The sequence below is a fragment of the Peromyscus leucopus genome, chromosome 6 (assembly GCF_004664715.2).
Source record: "Peromyscus leucopus breed LL Stock chromosome 6, UCI_PerLeu_2.1, whole genome shotgun sequence".
NCBI lineage: Eukaryota > Metazoa > Chordata > Mammalia > Rodentia > Cricetidae > Peromyscus > Peromyscus leucopus.
Window position 1 is genome coordinate 78,357,862 of NC_051068.1, and position 24,880 is coordinate 78,382,741.

General features: G+C 37.4%; 1 protein-coding gene across 4 annotated transcripts in view; it reads right to left on the reverse strand.

Annotated features, from left to right (window-relative positions):
• Window positions 1–24,880, reverse strand: part of Magi3 (membrane associated guanylate kinase, WW and PDZ domain containing 3) — a 227,867-nt gene that overhangs the window by 81,155 nt on the left and 121,832 nt on the right. For all 4 annotated transcript variants that reach the window (XR_005091822.1, XM_028859344.2, XM_028859345.2 and 1 more), the window contains exons 3-5: window positions 8,453–8,572; window positions 2,818–3,027; window positions 42–219 (exon numbers count right to left, since the gene is read on the reverse strand). Coding sequence is in view for 3 of the 4 variants with exons in the window: in XM_028859344.2 (XP_028715177.1) it covers window positions 42–219; window positions 2,818–3,027; window positions 8,453–8,572 (508 nt within the window). In the remaining variant the exon portion in view is untranslated. The remainder of the gene's footprint in view (window positions 1–41; window positions 220–2,817; window positions 3,028–8,452; window positions 8,573–24,880) is intronic.

The window sequence follows — 24,880 nt, forward strand, 5'->3', positions numbered from 1 at the left end:
CCTAGTGACAAGCACGCTGGAAGAAACAGACATTTGCTTACTCAATGAAATAGATCATGCCTGTGTCAGTGTAGGCCATCTCCCAGTTTGGGGGTAGCGGCTCCAGATTGTCATCTCTCATCATATAATTTCTAAAGTCCATGGAGCTATTTGTTTGGTTATAACTTGGAACAGTCTTCATCCAGCAGTCAGATGACTCAGAATGTATCTCTCTGGTTTCTGTAATTGTTAAAAACAGAACAGCATAAAGGGTAAAGTTCACTTTTTTTTTAACAAAGTGCCAAGTACATATATCAATACATACATAACACTGTAATTATATACTGTAAATTCTCTGGTCTATTATGTGTATATTCCTTTATTAATTTTGAAATAAATAAACATACTCGGTTTTTAAATTTTTCTAATTAAAATAAACTCTACTCCTCTGATGCTGGTCTAGGAAAGCAGCAAACACTGCCAGAATCAATTCAGTAAGAATCTTAAGAGCAGGACCGTACTTACAGAGACCTTTTATTTGGCAAGCTCTATTCTAAGTGCTTACCATATATTAACTCATAGTCTTCATAGCAACCTTGTTATTATTATCATCTTTTTTACAGATTGAGGAAACAAAGCCACAAAGAGGTTAAGTTAGTCAGATCACACAGCCATTACACAGCATTGCTAGGATTTGAAGCTAAGCAGACCATGCTTTTGACGGCTACACTAAGCAGATTCATATACTTCTAACACAGGTATTTAAATAATACTTTATTTTTAAAAGTCAAATGTAACACTGGTAATACTAAAATCCTTTTGGAGTCCCAAAGACTATGACATAGGTAGGGAGACTAAAACTTGGTTATTGTTCAGGAAGTCTACAAGTAATGCACTTAAAACATGTTCTTAGAATTTATAAATGTTATATCATTTTCACACTTTTTATAAGTAATATCTCTACTCTAGATAATCTGATATATGAGGTATCGTCCCATACAGAAATATGCTTCCTGATTGCCATCTCTATTCATGCCCATGCCTTCCTACTGCCTATTCTCAATATAGAATCCATGATGATCCCATTAAAGCCTGTTACATATTCCTCTTCTCAAAATGCCAATTGTGACTTTACATTTCAAAATAAAAACCAAAATCCTTTCAATGGCCTCTATAACTATGAACCATGTATTCTCCCTTCCCTATCATTATTGGCTGACCTCTAAAATAGTGACTGGTCACTACTGAATTCTTTTGCCTTCCATCACTCTGCTCCAACTGCATACAATACATTGACCACACCATGGCCACACACACTGGCTTCTTTGCTCTTGTCTAAATATCCCAGGCATACTATCATTTCGGATATTTGAATTTACAGTTGTCTCTGTTAGGAATGCTCTTCTCTCAGATACTTGGAGTTTACTCATTTGTTTCAAGTCTTCTCTGTTGCTTTATCTAAATGAGTTGACTACCTCTAATTTATTTCTGCCTCCTTGCATGCCTTGTTTAGCATCATCAGTCACACTAGATATATTATTTATTCAGCTGTGACTCGCTCATCAGAAAGTAAAGTCCATGAGAACAGGAGCTTAGGTCTGTTTTGTTCACTACTTTACTCCTGGCATTTAAACAAATGGCTAGCAATTAGTAGCCTAGCAGATGCTCGATAACTATTTGTCGAATGAACATGTGTATGAGATTCCTGGTTTATTTTCCTTGCAGAATATGTAATAATAATTTAAAGGTATCCAGTGTAGAAATCAATCTGGAAATGAGTTACACTAAGGAAAAATAAGTATGTCAGACAAAAGCAACATCAACTAAATAATCTCTAATACTTTTTCAACGCAATTCAGTGACAACCTTTTAAAACACAATTTCAGTCTTGACATCTAAATGCACTGGCTAACTCATTTAATATTAAACATAAGTATGAGAAGTTAGAACAACACACAGAACTCACCATCTGGAGAGGGAAATGAACAATGATCATATAACGCAAGAACTCTATACAAAGAAAATTTTAATAGGTGATGAAAGAAAGATGTAGATGCTTCAGGGTCATTTAGAGATGGATTGCAAATCTAGGAACATGATCAGCATTTACTTCTTTCTCATGCAGTGAATATAGAAAGGAAAAAAATTGAGAAAAAATTCCAGCCTTCATAAAGTTTACACACTAGTGTTCCAAACAGAATGGTTACAATAAATAACACTAACTTGAGTCTTCTGTGAGCTTCTGGCTTCCTAGTTCTACTCTCAGTTACGTGTAAGAATTCCCTGGGCAATTACAAAATTATTCAGGGACACAAGGGTAGATTCTTTACCTTGTACTTTTTTATTTTCATTCAGTAAGAAAAATACAAGTCAAGCAAAAGATACAAAAAATATGAATCTTTTTTGCAAATTATCTTTAAGTGGATCCAGGATTTAAATTTGAAATATTGCTACCAAACTTTTCATATAACTTCTTCTGGAAAACCTCCAAAGTCTATGTGCTTTGGGTTGAAAGCTGTTATTATAAAACCAATTTTGTTTTAATCCTGAGAAATAGTAATTATGCCAGTAAGATTCCCATATTCCAGCATCACAAGTATTCCAGACAACAAGGTAATGACATATCATTAATGATGGCTTATTATTAATCTACCTAAGAAAACTCAGATTAGCTTACAAGATGATCCATAGAAATATACATTGTTCTACATACAGCTTTCACAGAAAATTAGAATCCTATCACCTGCTCTCTATATATTTCAAGAAAAATTTTACTATTTCAATTAAAGGTTAAAGCCCATCTAAAAAAAATCCGAAGTCGTTCATCTGTTTACAAACCTGTGCTTCCACTGCCATTAACAGCCTCTTTGTCCTCATCTTCCTCCTCCTCAGGGAGAGAGCTGTCCATCCTTTCCATCTTGCTGACAGATGTAGTTCGTTTTCTTTGGGATTCTGTGTCAAACTCATTGTCAAAGAGGACCTGATCAACCGGATCTGGCTGGAAAGGACTAGGCTCTGCTGGAGGCTTGGGAGTGCCATAGAAATTTCCTGTGGTGTACAAAATGACAGCAGCTGAAAGCATGAATGCTGACTGAGTTCCCTGAATATGACTTCGAGAATATCTCTGCTGTTTCTCACACTGAAGTCGTGTAAGTGCCCACCACTGACTGAAAGGAGGCCAAAGCCTCCCTGAGAGAGGAAGCAAGAGGAATGGGAGGGTGGACTAATTTCTCCTATATCTTGTCATATACTAGCTACCATATGAATACAATATGTATTAGTTATCCATGAAGTTGATGATATCAATTATTTCTTCCTATTGGACTTGTTTTATATGGATTCTCAATTAGGGCCAATTTGGAAATATAAAAACATCGACTGTCCTATGCAAGAATGAAATACGAGGGCGTGGGGCAGCTATCAATCGAGCAGAGCAGGATTCTGTGAGTTGAGCAGTGGTACAAGTGAGTAGAAAGCAAAGCTAACAGAAAATTCTCGAAAAAAAAAAAAAAAAAAAAAAAAAAAGCTACGAAAGATAAAGGATAAAATTAACTCAAATAATGTTGTTCTAATGTATAAAATGAATTATTTTACTAAAATGAGGATATATATATAGACAAAGACTAAGAACCATTTCATATAAGCTGTTTGTATAATTTTAAAAGGCTTTTCTGCACATTTTAATCACACTACCTAACAATTTTTTGAAGAGACATTATTGATCAAGTTCTATACTAGTGTATACTCACAAGAGCAAGGGACAGTTTAGTGTTTTACTGAGGATTCATGATTTTTACAGTACCAGTAATTGTTCCAGATAACAAACAAATAAAAGAACTTTCAATTTGTCATACAATTTCCATTGGGCAAGCAGGCACAATGGGAAAATGTTCAGCAAGTTTAGCTGTCTTAACAGTTGCTGCCCAAACTCCTTTTGACTTTACATCAATCATTATGTTAATGTTATGAAAAAGGTAAACACGCTTCTGCATGAGTGGGCTTTTTGGAGTCCAGTGCCTATGACGGGACACCTTGTGCAGCCTTGGTGCAGGGGGGAGGGGCTTGGACCTGCCTCAATGAATGTACCAGGTTCTGCTGACTCCCTATGGGGAGTGGGTTGGGGGAAGCGGGAGGAGGGAGGAGAGGGGGATTTGTTTTTTATATGTAAATGAAAATGAATAGGAAATTTCTTAATAATAATAATAGTAATAATAAAAGAAACATGGTCACAAATAAAAAAAGTAAAACACTTCTCTTTTATTGTTGTGCTTATAAAGTATAACACTTTTTAATCAAACTGTTCGGCTCTAAAGGAGGTAATTAAGATACCCATTGACGTAACAGAAATTAAGAAAGTGAATGGGTATTTTTCCCTAGATAGGAAAAAATCATGTTAGACCACACAACACTAAGACAAACCTAGGACTAACATAGCGGACCTTGATCTGCATGTTAAAGGAGGAGACATTACAGTAAGTTCTGTTGAAGTTGACTACAAGTGCAATTATCAGTCCTCTAGGAAGTCAAACTGGAAGACTTCTCAACTCAGTTATTTCTGTTTCCAAATCCATATTTGAAGTGGGTTATGCCACAGAGATGGGTACAAAGATTTGTATTAAAACAGACTAGACTTTCTGTAAATAAAGATGCAAGGAAAAAGCCAGTTCATGTTTTCTGAGCAAAACATTTAACACTAGAGGTAGAGGTTTAGTTGGGGGGGAAATGTATCATAATTTCAACTTTCCCTGTTTTATCTTATTTTATAGACTGGACCTTAATGTGTGGTCCTGGCTGCCCTGGAATTCACTATGTATACCACACTGTTCTCAAAAATCATAGAGATCCATTGCCTATGCCTCTGCTGGGATTAAAGGTGTGCAGCACCATGCCTTACTATTTTTCCTTTTTAAAGCTCAACAATCACACTATCAAGGATTTTGGATGAACCAAAATAGAAATAAAAGGAATATTTTATTTTTCTAGGAAACTTATTTTCTAGGAAACAATAGTATCAACAGACAAAAAATTTTACTGAAAATTCTCAGTTAACTATCTGTATAAAACTTAACATGTTCCTAAAAGAAAAATTAGAAAAAAATGCAGAGTACAAATTGCTATCCAGTCACTAAGCAGATTTTGGGGCATCATAATAATTTTCTGTAGTTTCCTCCTTTAAGAAAGGCCTTCACGCTATATATATATAGCATGGAGGTCCCTAGGACGACTGTGGCTTATAATAAATTTCAGTTTTACTCAATTATTGAAAAAAAAAATAGCCAAATGAATGTAAACACATGAACTATGAACCAAAGGCTGAGGGGCCCCCAGCTGGATCAGGCCCTCTGAATAGGTGTGACAGTTGATTGGCTTGATCAGTTTGGGAGGCAACTAGGCAGTGTGACCAGGTCCTGTGCTCATTGCATGAGTTGGCTGTTTGAAACCTGGAGCTTATGCAGGGACACTTGGCTCAGGCTGGGAGGAAGGGACTGGACCTGCCTGGACTGAGTCTACCAGGTTGATCGCAGTCCTCGGGGGAGGATTTGCCTGGAGGAGGTGGGAATGGGGGGTAGGCTGGGGTAAGGGAAGGGGGTGGGAGGGGGAGAATAGGGGAACCTGTGGCTGATATGTAGAACTGAATGGTATTGTAAAATAAAATAAATAAAATTTAAAAAAACAAATAAAAAAAATAAAATAAATAAATAAATAAATAAGGCCTTCACAGGGCTAGGGAGATAGCTCAGCAGTTAAGAGCAGTTGCTTCTCTTGCACAAGACCCAGGTTCAATTCCTCTCACCCACATGGTGGCTTACAAACATCCATAACTAGTTCTAAGCGATCCAGCACCATCTTCTGACCTCCACAGGCACCGGGAACGAAAGTGGTATATATACATACAGAGTCAGGTAAAACACTCATAGATTTTTTTTTTAATCTAAAAGGTTTTATTTAATTAAAAAAGGAAAAGCCTTTTCATTTATAGAGCTATCAACTATGAAATATTTCAAATATGATATTATAGATAATAGTATCTGGATCATATTAGAGTTACCTATGCTACACACAATTTACTTATATGAATATAGGTATATTTACATACCCTATGGGTATTAGATTTATCTTTTAAAATCAGTATTTGGCAGAATTCTCCCCGCCCCAACCCTTTGTTTCTTTGAGATAGGGTTTCACTACATAGCCCCAGCTGGCCTAGAACTTGCTATGCAGACCAGGCTGGCCTCTACCTTCCAGAGATCCATCTGGCTCTGCCTCTCTGTCCCTGCTTCACAAGTACTTGGTCTAGGATTAAAAAGGTGTACACCATCATGCTGAGATCTCCTTCTTTTTGAGAACAGGATCTTATCCAAGGCTGGCCTTGAACTCCTGATCTTCTTTCCTCCATCTCCCAAGTGCTGGGATTATAGGTATGTTCCACTATGTTTGACTATAATTACATTTACTCTTCTCCCCTTCTTGAAACAGGGTCTACTTCTAGAACCATAATGTTTGTGAAATTATCAAACAAGAACCCTTGTATACTGCTATGAAGAATGGTAACAGACAGCTATTCAAAACTACCTCATCAGGCTGAATAAATATACTCTACAAGTAAAAAACTTTTGGCCTAGCATCAGGAGAATGAAGAAATAAAATGCAATACTCAAATGATGGCATACTGTGAGAAATTGTATCAATGAATTCATATAAATGTAGGATAATAATAACATGGAGAAATCTAAAAAACTACAGTAATATGTAAAAACAAAGAACAAAGACAACACAGATCATATGTAAATAATAAATATGCACATAAGATACAATACACATTTTGTAAGAGCAAATATAAACAAAACATGCATATTAAACAAATAAGAAAGGTTAAATGTAAGAGGTAAGCTATTTGAATAAAAGTAAAAACAAATTAGCTTGTCCATTCCTCTGAAATGTTTTCACTGGTAAAAAGGATATTCCTATCATTTTTCTTTAAATTTCTTGTTTTGTTTCCTTCATAGCACCTCAGTTTACACTTAATTTAATTTTGACTGCTTTCCCTACTAAGATACAGAATTTATTAAGGCAATAGCATTTTGATTTTGTTCACAGTGTTCTTGGATCTCTTACAAGACTTGGCACATAATATGTACTTGACACGTGGTTGCTGAATAAATGAAACATGATCAAATCAATTTTTAAATGAATGAATGATTTATGGGAAACTAAACCCAGAAAAAGTAGCTAGGTCAAAGTTCACAGGCGGGAAGGAAAGGACTCAAAGTTCTGAGTAAGAAAGGGATATAACCAGAATGATCACAACTGAGCTTGAGGCAGCCTGGCACTATATCAAGGGGCAGGATGATTGAAGAAAGGCAAGAATGGGGGTGGAGGCGAGATCACCTGCAATAGTGTAATTAACTCATCGAAAGTGCCTGCGATCAAACGGTGAGAAAGAGGAGCATTATGGAAGTGGCTATCAAGAAAATGAGTAGATGCGGTAACAAGTGAAGTGTTTCCTGGACAAAAATGTGCATATAGATGCACATACATTCATATGGATGAGATGCATTCAGGGTTATTTATTGAAAACATCATTTCTAGACACTGAAGACAGCATCAAGTAAGAAAGGCATTATCATTACTACACAGAGCTTGTGAAAGAAGCAATTAGAAAAGCAGAACAAAGCAATGTTGAAAAGTATAAGGTACTATGGGAGTCGATAAGCTTGCCAAGTACAAAGTGAGTTAGATAAGAAAAATTAAGTACATAACATGGAATCATTTAAGAGTTGAAACTGACCTCAAGTTTGTACTTCAGGGAAACAAATGGGTAGAGGAAACAGAGATATGAAAATTAATGATTGGTTCTATCCTCCAATCTATACTTTCTTTTTTTTTTTTTTTTTAAGATTTTAAAGTACATACAAGTCTTTCAAAGTTACAAACTTTAGATTCCCATCTATGAACAGAAAGCCATCAACAAGTATTTGTTGGGTTCAGATGATGACAGTGAATTGCTATGAAATACGTAAATTTGCCAGTTTGGTTAATGTTTAGCTTACTGTTCACAATAAACATTTACTGTGATGTAATCCTTCTGGTTATTGTCTAACACCACCTAATTGGTGAATTACGAATCTCCTAATCAAAAGAACAACTTTCTAATAACTTAAGATTTAGTTTTATCTTACGTGTGCAGTTGTTTTGCCTCACGTGTATCTCTGTGTGTGCAGTGCCCACAGCGGCCCAAAGAGGGCATAGGATCCCCTGCAACTGAGTTTCAGACAGTTGTTAGCTGTCATGCGGGTACTGGAAATCAAAATAAACCTTCTGGAAGAGCAGCCAATGCTCCTAACCATTGAGCCATCTCTCTAGTCCTCCCAAATAACTTTTTTAAAAAATCAAATTTACTGATGAAATTCCCTCTGAAATGATTCTAGTCATCCGGATAGTTTTGAGGTAGTTTTAATATTTGGAGACATACCATCATACGTTCCACTTTCTAACAACGCTCCGCTTTCTTCCAGTGCTTTGAATTGTTCAACAGAAATGAAATTATAGTCCACCCCTGGAACTTCCCCATCCCTGGGAGCCCTTGTAGTGCCTAAGGAGAAAAGAAAAATAGAAATGTAAAGTACTTTTTAAAATACAAATTATTCAGAGTACTATGAAGTTCAGTCTAAGAAGACTACATGAAGACACACCTGATTTAATACACTATATCTGACAAAGATCAGAAAATTTTAGGCAACTTAATATTAAAGCAGTACAATAAATATAGGAGGAAATACACTTTAATAAGTAATCATGAAATTTAAACCTATAAAAACCCTAAAGTTTAGCACTATCAAGAATGAATTTAAGAAGATTTTATTTTTAAACTTTGAGTTGTGTGTGTGTGAGTGCATGTATGCATGTGTACACATGTGTGTGAGTGCATGTGTGTGTCTGTGAGTGCATGTGTGCATGTGTGTGTGTGCATGTGTGTGTGTCTGTGAGTCCATGTATGCATGTGTACATGTGTGTGTGAGTGCATGTGCGCGTGTGTGTGTGTGAGTGCATGTGTGTGTGTCTGTAAGTGCAGGCGCCCACAGAGTTCAAAGGAGGGTTTGGATCCTCTGGAGTTGGAGCTGCCTGATGTGGGTGCTGGGGACCAAACCTTGTTATCCTGCAGGAGCAGTACCTGCTCTTAACCACTGAGCCATCTCTCCAGCACCATTTAAAACCCCAATACTGCTACTTAACTGCAAGAAGGAAAGATAAATTCACCAGAAACAGACTTCATCACAGCTTACAACTTTATCAAAGCACAGATGACAAAGATTGTATATATTTTTATACAATCTTTGGCATACACATTTTAGGATGGAAAAAGATGATGTTTCACTATATCTCCCTGGCTGGATATGTAGAGCAGGCTAGCCTCAAATTTATCTCTTTTTATAATATCTAAAATGTGAAAAAGATAATGATGATTATGATGAAGATGATAAATATAATAGGTTGAGAAAAATAATGGCTATGGAAACACCCTACATAGTAATTGTACTGAATTTTCTCTATCATTTAAAATCCATCTTTCTAAAAGAATATAGTGCTGGGCGGCGGCGGCACATGCCTTTAATCCCAGCACTCCGGGAGGCAGAGCCAGACGGATCTCTGTGAGTTTGAGGCCGGCCTGGGCCACAGAGCGAGTTCCAGGAAAGGCACAAAGCTACACAGAGAAACCCGGTCTCGAAAAACCAAAAAATATACATATATATATATGTATATATATAGTTTTTGTTTTAGATTCTAGAGGATACAAAAGTTAAAATATAGCTTCCTCTTTTAGTATAATATTTATTTTTATTATTAAAAATTTTATTTCTTATATGATGATGAACTACATTGTTAAGATTCTTTCAATCAGGTGGGCAGTGGTGTTGCATGCCTTTAATCTCAGCATTCATGAGGCAGAGACAGACAGATCTCCAGGCCAGCTTGGTCTATAGAGTGTGTTCCAGGACAGTCAGGGCTGTTACACAGAGAAACTCTATCTCAAAAAATCAAAATAAATAAATAAACAAATAAATAAAAGGATTTTTTTCAATCAACAGCTTTTCGCTTTATATTAAGTAGAAAGTTGCTAGGAAGTTAAATAGTTAAAATTATAACTTAGAATTACCTATGAAATATGGGAGAATCCATGGCCACAATAACTGCACTTCTTTCCATTAAGAGGTGGAGCTTCTCCCTTCAGTCTAAATTTTTTTAAAACTTACTTTTTTAATTTAATGGTGAACATGCTGTGCAAATTTAGGAGTCTATATTTCCATCTCCCATCCTTCTGGAATGTTCCCATTACCATCAAGACTCTTGAATAATTAGAACTCCAGCTAACAAACAGTAAGAGGCCCCTAGACATAAGGGCAGAGCTATCCCAGCTTCTCTGGTCCCAGCTAAGCTGTCCATGACTTTGCCACAGGAGTCATGCCAGCTAAACCCAGGCAACTCATGAAGTCATGGCAAATAACACATGATGGCTATTGGAAGTCACAAATTTTAAGGCACTTTGTTATGTAGCAAAGGCTAACAGGATATGCAAATGCATTTTATTACAAAATATAATGACTATATAAAATCCAATTCATTAAGCAAACCATATTGTAAATAATACCATAATAACAGCACAAACCCAAGGGGCAGGAAGAACTACCTTTTAGTCTGGATTTATTATTATTAATGGTATGATTTAGAACAAGCAGTTAGCCTCTCTGGGATTCATTATCTTTCTGCTAAGTGGTGCTAGACAAGATGGTGCTCATGGTACTTTCTACTAAAAGGCATGACTTTGGTGCTAATTCTCATCACAAATTACTGTCAACTCTGACTTCCTCCCATACATGTATAAAAAACTATCTTTTTTCTCCTACCTCCTTGCCTTTAATAGCTCAAAAACTGTCTTTAGTTTCTGATACTCTCTCTCTACATAGTTTATGTGTACAAGTTACTTAGCACATTTCTCCTTTTTACAAATGGGTTCCATTTCCTGCCCTCATTTTCTCTTCAGCACATTTTAATCATATCTTTGCCCCAATCACTCAATAAGACAGTTTCCTATGTTCACAGCTAATCTCTACTTCGTTTAACTCAATGAAGAGTATGATGTAATAGATCACTCTCATTTTTTGTTTTAGTTTGAGGTCCACAGAAAAGTACACAAAATATGCTTTTAACAATTTAAATTGATGCAAATCAATTCAAGTGAAAATAAAAATATTTCTAGCTTACTGTGGTGTACATAACTTAGATCTCAGCATTTGGGTAGCAAAGGCAGGCAGAAGATCTCTGTGAGATCAAGGCCAGCCAGATCTACATAGCAAGTCCCATGCCAGCCAGGGTTACATTGTGAGACCCTGTCTGAAAAACCAAACCAAAAAAAAAAAAAAAAAAAAAAAAAACATTTCTAAAACCATAACAGACTTTTTGTGTGCTTCAATAAGCCTTTCATCCTTTCTATTCCCAAAGTAACTACCATCTAGATACTTGTGAGGTTGACTTCCTTTCTACTTCTCTGGCAAAAGCAACTAAATAATGTATTTCTAAGAAACTGTGCTTTGCCTGGTTTGTAACTTCATTTGATTGGAATTATTCATTATCAATTCTCCTGTGTGTCCACACAGGACACTTGTTATTGGGTTTTAAAACCTTTGCCAGTAAACTGAGTATTTCAAGGCACCTCACCACATATTTAATGTAGAACTGCATTAGGAGATTAGACATTTTTTATATGCTGATTGGCTACTATAATTTGCAGATGGTTTATCTCCATCTCAACTCAAGCCTTGGACCCCAATGTAACAGTGTTGAGAGGTGATGGGATCATTAAACATCAATCATGCTCAGCTATGAATCGTGAGAGATACAACAATGACTGGCTTGGCAAGACAGGCTCACTGGTGTAATAATGGCATAGACAATTTAAGATTAATCAACTACTTCTGGATTATATTTAAGACTTGCACCACAAAAGGAAACCCATATTCAGCACCATTATCAGGCCAAGAACAGGCTAGACAAGTCCCAGGCTCTAGGTGAGAACCTACAACTGAATGTTTCACTGAATGGATAAAGTACTACACTGAATACTTACACCCTTAGATCAATGCATCTCTCAATGTTCATCTGAGAAGCTTCCATTTCTAAAGGTGGTGATAAACACAGATACCCATAACAAGCCAAGATACAGAAACTACGTGACTGCAGAATGCTTAGCCCTAAAAGGAACATATATACCATGCCTCTAATCCCAAGGATCATTGCCAAAGAGGGGCAGAAAACAGTGCAAAAGCCAAAGACAGTAGATGAGCACAAAGGCATAGTGTCTTCTGGGCATAACAGGACAATTGTACATTCAAACTGACAATGGTTCCAACAGTATACACAAAATCTGGACAAGCCCAGGCTAGACTAAATCCAAAATGAAGATGGGAGCTGGGCATGAAAGTCCACCTCTAGTTGTGGAGCTATTGGTAACTGTTAGCTTGTGGGAGAGGGAGAGAGAGTTTTCTCTTAGGGTGTAACCCCTGGTAAGTAGACAGTGCTCCAGTGGAAGATCACACATCCAAGAGTTTTGGAGCAACACATATTGGGTCTTGATGGAAGAGGGGAAAAAAGACACAAAATTGGGTAAATAGAGAGAAGATGAGGGTAAATCTGTTAAAGAGATAAGGGAGGGGGTAAATATCAAAACATGTTGTACAAAACCTTCAAAGAGGAAAAACATAATTTAGGTCAAGTGTGATGGCTCAGTAGGTAAAAGTATTAGCCACTCAAGCCTGCTGACTTGAGTCTGATCCCCAAATTCCAACGTGGCAGGAGAGAACCCCCTCCCAAAAGTTGTTCTCCACATGCACACTTAGAGTACATGCACCCCCATTTCCAATATAATAATAACAACAACAAAATTGTTGTAGGATATCTTTCTGTATGCTGTGAATATATGTTATTCCCATTGGTTAATAAATAAGCTGCTTTGACCTATGGCAAGGCAGCTTAAAGGCAGGCTGGAAAGGAGAGAGGAAAAAGAAAGGCGGAATCTGGAGAGAGATGCCAGCCTGCCACCCAAGGAACAACATGCCAGCAGAACATGTGGTAAAACATAGAATAGAAATGGGTTAATTTAAGATATAAGAGCTAGAGGCCGGTCACAGACCATACAGTTTGTAAATAATATTAAGCCTCTGAGTGATTATTTTATAAGTGGCTGCAGGATCACAGGACCAGGCGGGACTGGAGAAACCTTCCAGCTACAAAACATAAACAAAAATCCAGGGAATTTAGTCATGAGATCCAAACTCATGAAGGGACTATATATATATATATTTGTCTCCTGTAATCTGGAGACAAAAGAGGTAGAGACAACAGAATTGAGAGCCCAAGGCCAACCTGGCTACATAGTGAGACTCTATTTCAGAAAACAAAGAGTAGATTAGTTACTGTTAAAGTTGGTTTTGGAACGTGTGTGTCTTTTGTTCACATACCCACTTTCCCTTCTGCTGTTACCAGAGACAAGCAAATGCTAGCATTATGCTCTTGAACTTCCAGATTAATGAGTCAAAAAACCAAAAAACCACCCCCCTGAAAAAAACTTTTCTTTTTTAAAAAAAAAACCCAGTCCCAGTAATTGTTATAGCAACAGAAAATGAACTCAACTATTAACCATATAGATTTCCTATTATAAAGTATCTTTTCATGTCTTCATTCTCTACTGAATTACCTCTTTTAAAAATTAATTTATAGTTCTTTATGTTCTTGATAGTATAATAAATCATCAAATTTAATCAGCTAGGAGTCTGTACTATTCACCATCATTGCATCTCTAAGAATGACTTAAAAATTCCATCTACTGTAAGATGTGCTCCAGTTGTAAATATCATAGAACATGAAATAACTGTTTTAATCCCTTTTCTAGATATGTATTACATACCTATGAAATACATTCATAGATACATTTCTATGAAATATGATTTCCTGAAAGCACTTTCTTCTGCACATGTGCCCAACAGACATTACAGAGAAAGTAGAGGCAGAGATAGCCTTTCAAATACCATTACAATCCTTCAAACAGAACACAAAATAGTTCTAATTAAAAATATTACTACAGTTGAAAAGAAATGCTAAATTACTGATAAAAAGTACTAGAATAAGCAAGAATTTTCTTTTCAAAATGATGGAACAAATTGTGTGATATATGATTCTATGACTAACTATTATGATCAAACAGAGAACAGAGGCCACACTGAAGCAAATAGGTGCCATGATTTCTACTATATTCCCCTCAGGTACAGCATTCAGCTGTGTTCATTTATTGTAGTTACTTGCTGCTATCTGATGATAAGATATTAAGCATGCTGGGAAAAAAACAGCATAAGAACTAATACAACCTGTTATGTTGCTATCATTCACCCATTTACCAGTCATCTCTGAGATAATTTGCATTGGAGAAACAAATAGCAAAACAGGCATCTCTTCTTACTCTTTCTTTTTAAAAATAGATCAATTTGCTAATTTTTAGCTTTTGAGGGGGCACTCATACATATGATGCACAGGTACGGGTGAACATGTATAGACATGTATATGCAAGTGCAAAGGTCAAATGAGAACATAATATACGTTTATCATTCTCTGCCTCTTCTTCAGAGGCAGGGTCTCTCCCTGAACTTGGCTTGAGTTTCCTCAGCTAGTCTGGAAACCAGCAAGGCCTGGTGATCATCCTTCTTCTCACTCCCATCTGTTCTGGAGTTAGATAGTCCCAAGATGCTTGGCTTATTACATGGGTGCTGGGATCCAAACTCCAGTCCTCAAGTTTGTACAGCATGGACTCTGAGTAGATAAGTCATCTACAGGCTCTACTGACATTCTTTTCACCTTTTCTGGGAAAAAAGAAAAGAAAAAGAGTCCTTGCATGGATTGCCCCAGGAAGGGGAAAAAGTTAAGATCTCCTGGGTAAACTGGGAGGGGGTAGTAGAGGGAAGAGGATGGGAGATGGGAACATGAGGGTTTGAGATGGCCGAGTTGGGGGAGAAACAAAGAAGGAGAGTAATAAGGAGATATCTTGACAAAGTGAACCATTAAGAGGCTAGGGAGAAATCTGGAGCTAGGGATATCCCCAGGAACTTACAAGGATATCCCCAGCTAAGACTCATAGCAATGGTGGAGAAGGTGCTTGAACTAGCCTTCCCCTGTACTCAGATTGGTGACTACCCTAATTGTCATCACAGAACCTACATTCAGTGACTGATGGAAGCAGATGCAGAGCTCCACAGCCAAGCACTGGGCCGAGCTCCTGGAGTTCAGTTGAAGAGAGGGAGGAGGAATTATAGGATCAAGGGGGGTCAGGATCATGATAGGAAAAATCACAGAGATAGCTGATCCAAGCTATTAGGAGCTCATGGACTCTGGACTGACAGCTGGGGAGCCTGCATGGGACTGCACTAGGTCCTCTGAAAGTGGGTAACAGCTGCGTGGCTTGATGTGTTTGTGGGTCTCCTGGCAATGGGACCAGGACTTACCCTAGGTGCACGAACTGGCATTCTAGAGCCCATTCTCTATGGTGCGATGCCTTCCTCAGCCAGTGTTGCAGGGGAGAGGGGCTTGGTCCTGCCCTAACTTGGTATGCCAGCCTGTGTTGACTCTCCAAGGGAGAGAGGCCTTACCCCCTATGAGGAGGGGATGGGAGAGGGATGGGGGAAGTGAAGGGATGGGAGAAGAGGAGGGAGGCGGAACAGGAGTTGGTATGTAAAATGAAAAAAAAAACTTTAAATAAAAAAGGAGCTACAAAAAAAAAAAAAAAAGTCCTTCGATGACAGACAGAAGTTCTTAATTTTAATGGAGGCAAACTTGACAATCTCTTCCTTTATACCTCATGTATTTTGTACCTAGTTAAGAAATCCTGTCCATAGAGATAGACTATATGCTTTGAGAAAGTACTGCAGCAAAGGCAGACTCACACCGAGTTCCTTAGTGAAGGGAAACAGATTTGTAGAGTGAAGGGAAGAGAGTGTAAACGGAAGAAGCAGTTTTGTTTCCTATTTACTACAATGATACCCAACAGGATTTACTGAAAAGTCAATGATCCCCCTCTGACAGGTCACAGCACTTCTGTAAAGACGAGATTTTGCCACCAGGCCTTCTGTTATAAACGATTACAATGCTATCATTATTCTGTTTTCACAATATACCGCATACCAAACGTATCTATTATCTTCTAGTCGTAGCCTTTCCCTATAAATCCTAGAATCAGCTACACAAAAAGAAAGCATAGCTCAAAATTCAAGAACCAGAAATTTTTATTGGACTGGCAAGATGGCTCAGCAGGTATAAGTGTTTTCAACCTGGGTTTGAGCTCATGACCTACCTGGTAGAGAGAACTGACTCCCTCACATTGTCCTCTCACCTATATGTTCTTCTCACAAGTAAATGAATAAATGTAATTTAAAAAGTTTAAAGGGAATTTCCATCAATTTATTTAGATCTTTTTATTGCTGCCCTATAAAAAAATCTTACGCTTCCTTAGGCTAATTTCTAGGAATTTCATTCTTTTTGTTTTGTGACAAGATTTCACTGTACAGCCCTGGCTGTTCTCAAACTTGGATCATCCTGATGTTTCATCCTCCCAAGTTCCAGGATTAAAGTCATGTGCTACCATGCTACTTTGGGGAGCAGGTGTTGGCCTTACACAAGGATTCAGAAAAGCACTCTACCACTGAGCTATATGCCCAATCAAATACTTTGTAAACTTTTATTTTCGAATTATTGACAGCATAAAATAATGTAATATGGAGGTTTGATCACTTCATTGAGTTATTACTTACCTATAGTAAAATGCACTAATTCTAATAGTATTATATAATGATTATGCTTTAGAAACCATCAGCACAAAGTTTTCCTAGGTCCTTTTTGCAGTCTCATTTCCATGGTAGCAACTGACATATTGACAGAACAGTTTTACTTTTAATAGAATCTCCTGTGCATGGAATAATATGTGAACTTGACAACAGTAATTGTTTGCATCTAGCCTCTTTAGTTTGGCATGATGGTTAAGATTCACCCATGTTCAATTTCTTCTTATGTATGACATGTCATTTATGAAAAAAAAAAAAAAAAAGACCATTTAAATTCTTTTCCAAGCAGAATGTCTTCTACTTTTTTCTTCTTCTTTGACTATTCTGGCTTGAATTCTAAGTACTAAGTTGAATAGTACAGCAGTGAGTAAACATCCCTGGCACGTGCCTCATATTTTAGGAAAAGCGAGCTGGGTGGTCGGGGTGCACGCCTTTAATCCAGCACTGGGGAGGCAGAGGCAGGTGGATCTCTGTGAGCTGGAAGCCAGTCTGGTCTACAGAGTGAGTTCCTGGACAGCCAGGACTCTTCCACAGAAAGATCCTGTCAAAAAGAGGGAAAGGAAAAAGGAGAAAAGGAAAAAGGAGAAAGGAGAAGGGAGGGGGAGGGGAAGGGGGAGGAAAAAACTACAGTCCTACTCTATTGAGTATGATGTTAATTGTGGGCTTTTCAGATATAATCTTTACTACACTGAGGCAGTTTCCTTTTCTTATATCCCTACTCTGATGAGTATGGTATTTTTTAATCATAATGGAGAATTAAATTTTTGTGAAGTACTTTTCTGTATTAACTGAGATGTTTATTGATAGGATAAGCTACATTTACACTGCAGGCATAAATTCCACCCATTAATTACATATTATCACTTTAACTGAATTAAGTTCACTAATAATTTAAGAATGGGGTGGTCAATTTTTATAAGGATTTAAGCTTCTTGAAAGGCTTTTGGCTACAGCTTCAATTTCCCCAGTAGCTCAAGGTTTCTTCCTATTTTTTCCCCTTTTTCATGACTCCGTCCTGGAAGGGTTTTGTTTCTAGCCACTTACCGATCTCTTGTAGCTAGTAACTAACTGCCTAGTGTACAGCTAGTTACTCCTAGTACTGTCACAACCCTCGCAGCGGCAGTCACGTCGCTACTTTCTCACTTCAGACACTAAGTCTTGCTCTGCCAATTGTTAGTGTTTTCAAAATTTTGGTTTTACTCATTTCTTCTATTGTTCTTCTAGTTTGTATTTAATTACCTCTGTTCTCATCATTACTACCCTTCCTTCTGCTGACTTTAGATTTAGCTTCTCCTCCTTTCAGTCCCTTTAAGTATCAAGTTTAGAGTTTCCTGATGAATGTTTTCCCTCTTAGCTGTCATCATATCCCCTAAGCTTTGGTATGCTGTATCATCATTCTTACTGGTACTAGATATGTTATCAATTCCACTGTAATTTCTATTTTCAGCCACTTGTTATTTAAAGGTACACTGTTTTAATTTCCACATATTTGTAGATTTTTCTGCTTTTCTTCTGTTATTAGTTTCATTTCACTATGATCAGAGGAGGTACCTCATGTATTTAAATTTTTAAATTTGTTACAGAGTGTGTGCATGGCCTGAGAATGTGTATGCTGCTACTGTTGTGTGGGAGCTCTGTATATAAATGTTAGGTCCATTTAGTTGACTGGGTTGTTAAAGTTCTGTTTTAGGCTGAGCATGGTAGCGCGTGCCTTTAATCCCAGCACTTGGGATACAGGAGCAGGCGGATCTCTGTGAGTTCAAGGCCAGCCTGGTCTACATAAGAGAGTTCTAGGACAGCCAGAGCTACACAGAGAGACCCTTTCTCAAAAAAAATTCTTCATTTTTTTTTTTGGTGGTAAATTCTTTTTTACTTATGAGTAGAATACCTCTGTAAAGAAATACTAATATCTGATGATCTGTTTACCATTGATGAGCACTGGGGCTATTTTACAATCTTGGCTGTACAACTAAAGGAGCCAAGAACTTATAAGTCTTTAAGTAGATATATTTAAACTTATTTTGGGTTAATGTCTAAGAGTGGAAGTGCTGGATCATGTGGTAAATGTATATTTAATTTTATATGAAAATATCAAATTATTTGCCTAAGAAGATGAGCCATTCTATAGTCCTACAAGCATATAAGAACCATAATTGATTTACATTAGTGTTTACATCTGGAACTTCTACTTTGGAGTTTACTGGTGAAACTTCCGAAATCCTAAAACATAAAATCAGTTGATGAGGAAAATGAGATAAATTACATTCCAATTCTATGAGAATTAAATCCTAACAATTTGATGTAGAGTTTATTTCCACTGAAAGCCAGTGTCCACTGTTCAGGCTGGTATTTCCAGGCATGTGTGAAAGCAGCATTTAAAATCTATACAGTAATTCTCACTGGCAGCTATTCCTACAAGTGTGTTTGTGAGGCCCTGTCTGCTAATGGTAGGTCTTTCTTACAAAAGCAACATCAAAATGATCATATGTATAACTATACTTCATACAAATCCAATGGGTGCCATTTCAAGAAATAACAGGTTTTGGAAACTAAGTCCTTAAATTGGCAGTTTCAACACGGGACTCCATGTAATACTATTAACCTTGCTGGGAGATCTGAAGGTTATTTATTTAAATACCACGCAGTAATATCCCCTGGCATTTTCCACCATGAGTATTTGCTTCTCAGTTCAATCCTTCATTGATACTGTAGCAGAAGAAATATAAAGTAAATAATGTGGAACACCACTATATGATATCAAAAACTGATAATTTGAAGTAAAAGCACTAGCAATTCAAGGTAAAACCAAACTCAAAAGAGACAGACAAAATATTTTCATCATTAAAAAATTCTATGATACAACCTGTAATCTAATGTCCAATATGAAGATTTTTTTTGGTCATTCTTTTAACTAGTTGAGATAGTCACTATACAATCAAAGAAATTTTTTCTATATCTGGAATATTTGACACTTAAGATCAAAGATCATTGTACTAGCTAGTTTTGTGTGTTACCTTGATACAAGCTAGAGTCATCAGAGAGGAAGGAGCCTCAGTTGAGGAATGCCTTCATGAAATCTAACAGTCAGGCATTTTCTCAATCAGTTATTGATAGGGGAGGGCCCAGCCCATGGTGCAATAGAGGACAAACACTCCTAAAATCTCTACTTCTGATCTCATTCAAGCAGGTGTGGTAACAGCTCACTGAGTACAGAATCTTGGTGGCTTGCTTTGGAGACAGTGTTGGCTCAGTGGGTCAAGGCTGGCAGGCAGAGAACTAACTGTCTGAGGTACTGAAGTGATTCACCAGCAAGCTGCCCATGCAATGGTAGTGGGTAGAGTGTGTTTTGAGGTTAATAGAAAACCAACTAGAACACTGGCTGAACTGGACAGAAATCTCTTGTAGGTGCTACTGAATCAATCTAGGAGGGTGGCTGGGTCCACAGCAACTGCCACAACACAACAATCAGTGGGTATACTGGGTGAATGCAGCAGCTACTATGAGGGGGCTGCTGTTTATGCGGAGAAGGCCCTCACTGGCATCACTGAAATTCCCCTGAGACGCTGACTACTAGGGTACTGCTGGACTTAACTGGGTATCTTTTTGCAAGACGAGAGCAAAAGGACGAAAACCAAGGTTGAAACCCAGGAAAGAAATCTCTGTTTTTCCAGACTCCTTCCTGTGCCCTCTAGTGGCAAAGCTGAGCCCGGTACTGGAGGGTAGGAGAGTAATTTCCCAGTACCACAGGCAGGCAAGAAATAATAGATTTGCCACAAAGAGGCAATGAGCAATAAACTGGTTTTCTGAGAAAGTCTAACATTAATGGAATTAAGTTTTAGTATAAGAAGTTCTAAATATATTAAGATACCATTTTTTCTCCTGTATTTGTCATAATACTAATTTTTCAAGTTACACACTAACCTTGCATTTCTGGAACAAGCCCTAATTAGTTATAACACATCATCCTTTTACATATTGTTATATATTGATTTGCTGAAATAGTACTAAATGTTTTGGATTCAAGTTCATGAAAATTTGGAGTCTACTATTGTTTTTAATGTTTGTCTGTTTTTGTTCAATTATAATAATGTTCAAATAACAGAATGAGTTTGGAAGCGCTCCCTTTTTTATTAATTGATTCATTTTATATTATGAGTGCTTTACCTGCAGTGTGTCTATGCACCACCTTCATGCCTACTGCCCACACGGGTCAGAAGAGGCCACTGGGTTATAAGGAACCAGAGTTACAGCAGCTGTGAGCTGTCACGTTGATACTGGGACTCAAGCCTGGATCCTCGGAAAGAACAGCAAGTGCTCTTAGCCACCATACACTATTCAAGCCCCTCCTTCCATTTTTTCAGAAAATGTTGTATAGAATTATTTTTTCTTTTCCTAATTTTTTTTTTTTGCGCGCGTGGGGGGGGGGTGCGGTTTTACTTACTATCTGCGTCTGAGGTGTTGTTGTTTTTTTTTGTTTTTTGTTTTTTTTTTTTTACAATGAAGTTACAAACAAAAATTATTTATTTGAAAAAGAAAGTGTTGGATTATCTGTATCATTTAGAATGAGCATTAGTAATTTTATCTTCTGAAGAATTTGTTCAATTCGTGTAAGTTGTAGCGTTTATCTCAGTATAAAATTGCTCAGAATGAAGCTGGGCATGGTGGTGCACACCTTTAATTCCAGCATTTGGGAGGCAGAGGCAGGCTGGTTTCTGTGAGTTCGAGGCCAGCCTGATCTACAAAGAGAGTTCAGAGACAGCCGTGGCTGTTCCACAGAGGAACACTGTCTTGGGGGAGGGGGGTTGCTCACAACGGCCACCTAAAGTACAGAGGGTTCTTACTGACACCATGACTTCATCCTTATGCTGATTTCTCTTTCTCTTGAGTAGTTTTGTTACAAGGTCATTATACTAATATAAAAAATAAATAAAATTCGTGTTGAGTTTGTCTTTCTTTCTTTTCTGTTTCACTCACTTATTTTGTTTTTACTCTATTCATTTCTTCCCAGCTAACTTTGCTTTACCCTGCTTTTTCTTCCCATTCTTAAGACAGATGTTGGTGCCATCTGACAGCTTTGTCACTTACTAATAGAAATATTTAGTATCAAGTCTTCATCTAAATGGCGCTCTAACTAGCCTAAAATTTGATTCAATGTACATAAGTTTCTACTTTGTTGCCATGTATGATTTAAAAAAAAATTTCTCTGGTGATTTTTTTAATGTACAGGTTATTTATATTATTAAATTTCTAAATATCTGGAGATTTTCTAGATTCTACTCTGTTAATAGTTTCTAATTTAATTCCCATTGTAGTCAGGTAACATATTTTACATGATATAAACATTCTTACAGTCATTGAATCTCTTTTTTACAGCATTCCATATCCACTAGGAAAGAATGTGCATTTAACTGTGTTGGGAAGCACATTCTAATAAATAGCAACTACTCATGATAATGGAGTACTGTTCTTATTTTCTATTTATTTTGATTTTTTTAAATTTTAATTTAAAAATTACTAAAAGAAGATATGAAATCCTAAACTATGATTGCTAGTATTTCACTTCTACTTGCAGAATTTCCTTTACTATTTCTTATAATAATTCTGTTGCTGAAAAATTCTTCCACATTTTTGGTCTGAAAAAAATAATCAACTTTTTTTTTTTTTTTTTCCCCGAGACAGGGTTTCTCTGCGTAGCTTTTTGCCTTTCCTGGAGCTCACTTGTTAGCCCAGGTTGGCCTCGAACTCACAGAGATCCGCCTGGGTCTGCCTCCAGAGTGCTGGGATTAAAGGCGTGCGCCACCACCACTCGGCAATAATCAACTTTTAAAAGATATTTTTGTTATACAGAGAAATATATATTGGCATTTTTTCTTTTTAGTATATTAAAATATATTAAAAGATTTCAATGGCTTGTGCTATTCCAGCTGATAAATCTGTAGCAATCCTTTGCTCCCTTGCATGCAAAGTATCTTCTTCTTCCTTCTGTCTCAATTTACATTTTCTCTTGGTTTCTGGTTTTAAGGAATTAGATTATGATATGCTTGGTATGATTCCATTAAGTTTCTTCTGCTTGGAGTCTGTGGGCTTCTTAAATTTGCAAGTTTAGTTTTTATGGAATTTAGCAAAAATTCAGCTAATTTTTAAAGTGTTTTTCCTGCTTTCCTCATCACGGCTTGTTACACAGTTCTTTAGCTAAATATGAATACGGCATGGTTCTGTCTCCGTTTCAATGTCCACCATGTGTTACTTCTATATTGTGCAACCTGTTTGTGACAAAGGCAAGCTGACTGGCAGTTAGCCAGTGATGGCGGAACCCTGGCTCCCTTCAGCGTCTTTCTTCTCTAGGCTTGGTTTAATTAGTTTATATTGCTGTGTTCTCACTCATTGATCTTTACTTCTGCATTCTGGAATCTGTTTTCACATCTGTCCAGCGAGTTTTATTTTAAGTTTTACTTCTTTTAGCTGTTACATTTTCTCTTCACTGTGTTCATTCCATGGTTTAATTCTTGAACATATTTTAAAAACTCTAAAATTCTTTGTGTGGTAATATTGTAACATGTATCATTTCTATATTTTCTGTCAGCTTATTTTTTATTTTGAAAAGTCATCTAGATCGTATTTTTCTATTGTTTTCATGTCTAGTGATTTTATTAGATGTTAGACACACATATTTTAGTATCTGATGTCTCTATTTGGTTGTCACATAAAAAACAATCTCCCTCTCTTTCTCGCAGATGAGTTACTGCATATTCACTTGATCCTTTGGGGGCTTGTTCAAGTAGGGTCTCTCTGCTCAGGCAGGGTAGAATTCAAATGTCTCTAAGTCCCAAGTAAGCACTGGGAATGGCTAACCCTGCAGTTTGCAGAGAGTTCTCCCGACACTTTAGACGTCCTAAATCTAAATGTCTTTCTCTCTGCTCGAGGCCTGCCATTTCTGCCCTGCTCTCCTTGATGCTGTGGTGCAGACAATGCTTCTAGACAGAAAGTTATCTGAGTAAATGATATCACAGGACTCCTTACTGCGCAGTCTCATCTTCTAGGAAGCCTGACCCTGCCGGACTACAGTCAACCATCTCCCCAGGAGCGCCTGTCGCTCGTGAGTCACTCATCCTCCCACACCTCTCTCTTCTAGTGAGCTCAGATTTCAGTCAGCAAACTCCTCTCTTTGTGGCTTCTATGTAATTCTGGAATGTCTGTATAATGTTTTAAACATTAAATGCTTTCTGATACAACTAGATATTTTAGACTCACTTATATTTTTATTGTCTCTGACCTGTTCTCAGAATTTTCTCCACACAGATATGGAGTCTTTTAGTCAGAATGGTATTTGGATATCAGAAGTGACCACTCAGATTGCTAAATGCTACTCATGTGTCACTGTTCCCAGGTTCAGAAAGGAATTTTTAGACATTTCAATTGTGAGTAAGCTAAGAAGTCCTGTTAAATCAGACCACAACCCATAGAACCATAGAGGCTATATATATAGCATGGAGGTCCCTAGGACGACTGTGGCATATAATAAATTTCAGTTTTACTCAATTATTGAAAAAAAATAGCCAAATGAATGGAAACACATGAACTATAAACCAAAGGCTGAGGGGCCCCCAGCTGGATCAGGCCCTCTGAATAGGTGAGACAGTTGATTGGCTTGATCAGTTTGGGAGGCATCTAGGCAGTGGGACCAAGTCCTGTGCTCATTGCATGAGTTGGCTGTTTGAAACCTGGAGCTTATGCAGGGACACTTGGCTTAGTCTGGGAAGAAGGGACTGGACCTCCCTGGACTGAGTCTACCAAGTTGATCACAATCCTCGGGGGAGGACGTGTCCTGGAGGAGGTGGGAATGGAGGGTGGGCTGGGGTAAGGGGAAGGCGTGGGAGGGGGGAGAATAGGGGAACCCATGGCTGATATGTAGAACTGAATGGTATTGTAAAATAAAAAAATATATATCACAAAAAAAAAAAAAAAAAAAAAGAATAGGGCTGGAGAGATGGCTCAGAGGTTAAGAGCACCGACTGCTCTTCCAG